Source organism: Propithecus coquereli, unplaced genomic scaffold (assembly GCF_000956105.1).
Source record: "Propithecus coquereli isolate 6110/MARCELLA unplaced genomic scaffold, Pcoq_1.0 Scaffold380, whole genome shotgun sequence".
In the NCBI taxonomy this organism is placed as follows: Eukaryota; Metazoa; Chordata; class Mammalia; order Primates; family Indriidae; genus Propithecus; species Propithecus coquereli.
Genome location: NW_012149508.1, coordinates 1,055,361 through 1,061,076, shown reverse-complemented (window position 1 = coordinate 1,061,076; position 5,716 = coordinate 1,055,361). Strand labels below are relative to the sequence as shown.

The 5,716-nt window shown below is 35.8% G+C and overlaps 1 protein-coding gene across 1 annotated transcript in view; it reads left to right on the top strand.

Annotated features, from left to right (window-relative positions):
- Nucleotides 1-545: 545 nt before the first annotated feature.
- The window catches only part of LOC105816667 (C-type lectin domain family 2 member D-like), a 25,248-nt gene continuing 20,077 nt past the window's right edge, over nucleotides 546-5,716 (top strand). Inside the window, exon 1 of the mRNA XM_012652153.1 lies at nucleotides 546-609. Coding sequence (XP_012507607.1) covers nucleotides 555-609 — 55 coding nt within the window. The 5' untranslated portion in view covers nucleotides 546-554. The remainder of the gene's footprint in view (nucleotides 610-5,716) is intronic.

Sequence of the window (5,716 nt, the reverse complement as noted above, 5' to 3'; positions counted from 1 at the left end):
ATCCACAGTCTTTCAGATACTAGGTAAAGAGAATGTGTGTACCTCATTTGAAAATAACACTTTTTAAAATGAGTGAACTCTTGAGAGTGGATTTTGAGATTAGAATTGCTGTTGTTTTTATTTGCCTAACATTCATTTCCTCTGAGAGTAACCTCCTTCTTTTCAATAAATTCTTATTTTCTAAAATAACGTCACTTCGTACTCCATAAATATATACAATTATAATTTGTCAATATTCAATACAATTTTAAAAAGTTAACAAGCAGTAGTTTCTCTTGTAATCAAAATATTGTTAGAGAAGTAGCTTCAACATCTTTTCTCTTCAATTCCTACAAACACCAGGGTATTCTGCTGAAGTGTGCTGACTTCTAACTGAGAATTTATACTTCATTTCTTTTTTTAGCTATATTGACCTTAAAAGCTTTCACAGTTTTAAATATTGGGGAAGTCCTAAAATGACACATTTTTAGTTGTTGGAGTTTCTTTTTTAATCATTCTAGGAGCGGGGACCGTAAAGACTGTGACTTAGATTGCTCAGAGAAACCATAGGCAAAATGCATGACAATGTGGAGAAAGGCTTCACACAAAGCAAACTGCGGGCAAACCCAGGTAAGAAGCTGGGCTGTGTGGAGTCAGTATGAGACCTGGGGTGGGAAGATAGTGATGGGCTCTAGTCTCTACGCAGGGAAAATGCTTAACAAGTAAAGAGTTTTCAAGGATTAGAGGTGGAGTGCTGAAGACCATAACCGGTTTATAATTTGTGTAAAATATGCACGTATGTAAATACACAATCCTAACAATTATGGAGAGGGAATCATTAGAGAAAAATGTAAGAGAATGGAATCAGGTTAAATTTATGATTGAAAATAAAAAGAATTAAATTTACTGAGAAGAACCCTACAAACACTAGGGTGTTACACAGATAAAAGATACTATCATTATTAAGCTAAAAAAACTATCATGGAAACTCATAAGGGAAAAAAATAGAAAAAAAATGGATAAAACACCTTTATAAATCAAAAAAGTAAACAGAGGCCAGGCGCGGTGGCTCACACCTGTAATCCTAGCTCTCGGGGAGGCCGAGGCGAGAGGATTGTTTGAGCTCAGGAGTTCAAGACCAGCCTGAGCAAGAGCGAGACCCCGTCTCTACTAAAAATAGAAAGAAATTAATTGGACAACTAAAAATATATAGAAAAAATTAGCTGGACATGGTGGTGCATGCCTGTAGTCCCAGCTACTCGGGAGGCTGAGGCAGAAGGATTGCTTGAGCCCAAGAGTTTGAGGTTGCTGTGAGCTAGGATGATTCCACGGCACTCTAGCCTGGGCAACACAGTGAGACTCTGTCTCAAAAAAAAAAAAAAAATGTAAACAGAGGTCCAAGTAAGACTTAGTAGGACATTTAAATGGAATTATCTTACATGGGCTGCACCATAAAATGAACAAATATATATATACACATATTATATGTAATATTATGTGTATATATGAGAAGTTTAAAATTAAAAAGTCTGTATTTGAGGCATCATATGATGATTTAGTAAGTGAAAAAAATTGTAATTTCTTTTTCCTCTACAGGGAAAATAAAGGTTTTATAATTTAGGACTTTAAAGGTTTTTTTCTTTCTAGTAAAAGTGGTAGTCAACTTAGAGGGAAGGTAATTCAGAGGAGGAAAATATGCTCTCTAAATGTTTGTTAAATTATTTCATTTATTTCTTCATCCATTTGGTATTTTGAATATTTTATGACCTCTGCTTTAAACAGTACTTTCCCCCCCAGAGGGAGATTTAGACTGTTGATTTCATTTCCTCTTTTACTTTATTTATATATTTTTCAACAACAGATAAATTAGCTAGCTGTCCCCATGCTGGAATGTTTTTTTTCAACACAAGATGTATGATTTATAGTGAGCATTTATGTAAAAAATACATACAACTTCCCACTCATATAAAAGTAATTTTTAAGGTGAGGTACAATAGAATGATAAAACAATCGAAGTATGTGAATGATACCCCCAAAATATTTAAAAAATAGCATTTTTTAACAGCTGCATTTGTCAGATAATCCCATCATCCCTGTCATGTCAGGGATTGCCTTTTCCCATGGAAGTTGAAATTTTCATGGTTTTCATATGCTTAGTAATTTTGGGTTATATTCTGGACATTTTGAATAAATATTTTGTTTTGAGACTCTGGATCTTGTTGAAATTTTTGAATATATTGATTTGTTTTTTGTTTTAGTGTGTAATCACTGTGGTGGGGTGCAGGCATTCTGCAGGCTCTGATTCCACTGTCAGTTCAGTTTTGAAATGTTTTCTCATATTCCTCATATATGTCTTTCCAGTGCACAAACCAGGGCTCAATATGGGGCCTGTGCTATGATCTATTTATTAGTCTATAACATTCTTAGTCTGTTAATTTGGACCAGATCTAGGCATGGACAGCTTGAGGGGCTGGTGAATTCAGGAGTTTATAAGTAACTTTCAGGGGTCCCTTTCAAAAGTTCCTCCCTCTTCACTATTTGACCAGTACTTTATGTATCCCAAGGGTTTCTCTTTTTTGTCCTCTGGCCAGAAATTCCGGACTCCGTTTACCCTCATCTACCATACACTTCTGCAATTGTGGCTTCATTTTTCAGCCCATATGGCAGAGGGAGAGCAAAAAAGAAGAAAAAAAAAGCAAGAGGTTTGGCCCCACTCTCTTGGAATCACAGCTGTACTGGATAGAAAGGAGGATTCCCCTTTCTCAGGGTTTTAGCTGTTGGAAGTTGCGATAGTTTCCACTGCCACTGTCATGAGATTGCCTGGGTTTGAGGCATGTGAGAATGGAGAAGAGGGAGAAAAATGGGATACTTGTTGAGATAGCAGCTCACTTTCTTCTTCCTGAGACCAGGAGTGCTTCTCCTGGGGCTCCCTCTATCTGTGCCTTGATAGATGCTCAATTCCAGGTTTCTGGCTGTATTAAGTTCAGGGCACTGATTCCAGAGGAGGGAAATTTAATCACTGGTTTGATGATACTTTAAATTCTGGTGTTCTTTTTAGATCTGCTGCTAGTATGCCGTGCCTTGCCTTTTGCCCTGCCCTGCCCTCGCCTGCCCTTGCCTTTACTTTCTCTTTTACATTGAAAACTATATTTTTAGAGCAGTTTTAGGTTCACAGCAAAATTGGCAGAAAGGTACAGAGATTTTTATAGACTCCCTGTTGCCACACACACATAATCTCTGCCTTAGTCTGTTTTGTGTTACTATAACAGAATACCTGAGGCTGGATAACTTATAATGAACAGAAATTTATTTGACTCACTGTTCTGGAGGCTGGGAAGTCCAAGACTGAGGGTCCACCTCTGGTGAGAGCCTTTTTGCTCCATCACCCTACGTCAAAATTTGGAAGGTCAAGAGAGCATGAACAAAAGAGAGAGCGAGAGAGGGAGGCAGGGAGACAGGGAGAGGGAGCGTTGAAGTACAAGAGGGGTCACACTTACTTTCATGACAAATCCACTCCACTGACAATGAACCCACTCCCAAGATAAGGACATTAATCCATTGATGAGGGCAGGATACTCATGACTTAATCACTTCTTAAAGGTCTCACCTCTCAACACTGTTGCATGGGGGATTAAGTTTCCAACACATGAACTTTGGGGGACACATTCGAACCAGAGCAGTTTCTCACATTATCAACATTTTTCACCAGTTGTACATTTATTACAATTAATAAACCTACATTGACACATCACGACCGCTCAAAGTCCATAGTTTACATTAGAGTTCATGCTTGGTGTTGCATATTTTATGGGTTTGGATAAATTTATAATGACATGTATCCATCATTATATGGAATAATTTCACTGCCCTAAATATCCTCTCTGTGATAGTATGTAGCCTTTCAGATTAGTTTTTTTCCATTGGTATTACACATTCAAGTTTCCTTCATGTGTTGTGGTTTGACAGCTCATTTTCTTTTAGCTCTGAATAATATTCCATTGTCTGGATGTACAAGTTATTTATTCATTCACCTACTAAAGGACAACTTGTTGTTTTCAAGTTTTGGCAATTATGAATAAAGCTGCTACAAACATCTGTGTGCAGGTTTTTGTGTGGACATAAGTTTTAAATTTTGGGGGCGGGTACATTCCTAGGAGCATAATCACTAGATTGTATGTTAAGAGTATGTTTACTTTTATAAAAAGCTGCCAAAGTGGCTGTAACATTTTGCATTCTTATCAGTAATGCATGAGAGTTCCTGTTGTCCCACATCCTTAACATCCTTTGGTGTTGTTAGTGCTTTGTACTTTGACTATTCTAATAAACCTATAATGATATCTCATTGTTGTTTTAACTTGCAATTTCCCAATAACATATGATGTTGATCATCTTTTCAAATGTTTATTTTCATCTGGATATCTTCTTCGATGAGGTGTCTATTCAAGCTTTTTGTCCATTTTCTAACTGGTTCATTTTTTTCCTTTGAGTTTTAAGAATTCTTCATATATTTGGGATAACAGTCTATTATCAGATGTATCGTTCGCAAATATTTTCTCCCAGTCTGTGGCTTGTCTTCTAATTCTCTTGATAATGTCTTTTGCAGGTCAGAAGTTTTTAATTTTAATAAAGTCCAGCATATCAATTTTTTAATTAATAAATGGATTGTGCCTTTGATGTGTGTCTAAAAAGCCACCACCATACCCAAAGTCATCTAGGTTTTTCTTATGTTATCTTCTGAGTTTTATAGTTTTGGTCTATGATTCATTTTGAGTTATTTTTGGGGAAGATATAAAGTCTGTGTCTAGGTTCATTTATTTGCGTGTGAATGCCCAGTGATTCCACACCATGTGTTGAAAAGGCTATGTTTTTTTTTTCATTGTTTTGCCTTTGCTCCTTTGTCAAAGATCAGTTTACTATATTTATCTGGGTCCATTTCTATTTATTCTGCTACTTTACTTTCTATTCTGTTCAATTAGTCTGTCTGTCTAATCTTTAGCCAATACCACATTGTCTTGATTACTATAGTAAATCTTGAAGTTGGGCAGTATCAGTCCTTCAGCTTTGCTCTCCCTCAGAACTGTGTTGGTTATTCTGTGTCTTTTACCTTTTTATATAAACTTTGGAATATCAATTTGTTGATATTTACAAAATAACGTACTGGGATTTTGATTGTGATTGCATTTAATCTACAGATCAAGCTGGGAAGGACTGATATCTTGGCAATATTGAGTCTTCCTATCCACGAACATGAAATATTTCTCAATTTGTTTAGTTTTTCTTTGATTTGACTCATCAATTTGGTAGTCTTCCACATATAGATCTTGTACATATTTTGTTAGATGTATACCCACGTATTTCATATTTTTGGATGCTAATGTATATGGCATTGTGTATTTAATTCAAATTTCACCTCTTTATTTCTGGTATATAAGAATGTGATTGACTTTTATATATTAACTCTGAGTCCTGGAACCTTACTTTAATTGTATATCAGTTCCCAGAGGTCTTTTTGTCATTACTTTTGGATTTTATGCATAAATAATCATGTCATTTGCAAACAAAGACAATTTTATTTCTTACTTCCTCATCTGTATACCTTTTATTTCCTTTTCTTATCTTACTGCATTATTTAGTATTTCGAGAACAATGTTATAAAGTATTGAGAGGGGACATCTTTGCCTCGTTCCTGATCTTAGTAGGAAAGCTTGAAGTTTCTCACAATTAGGTGTGATGTTAG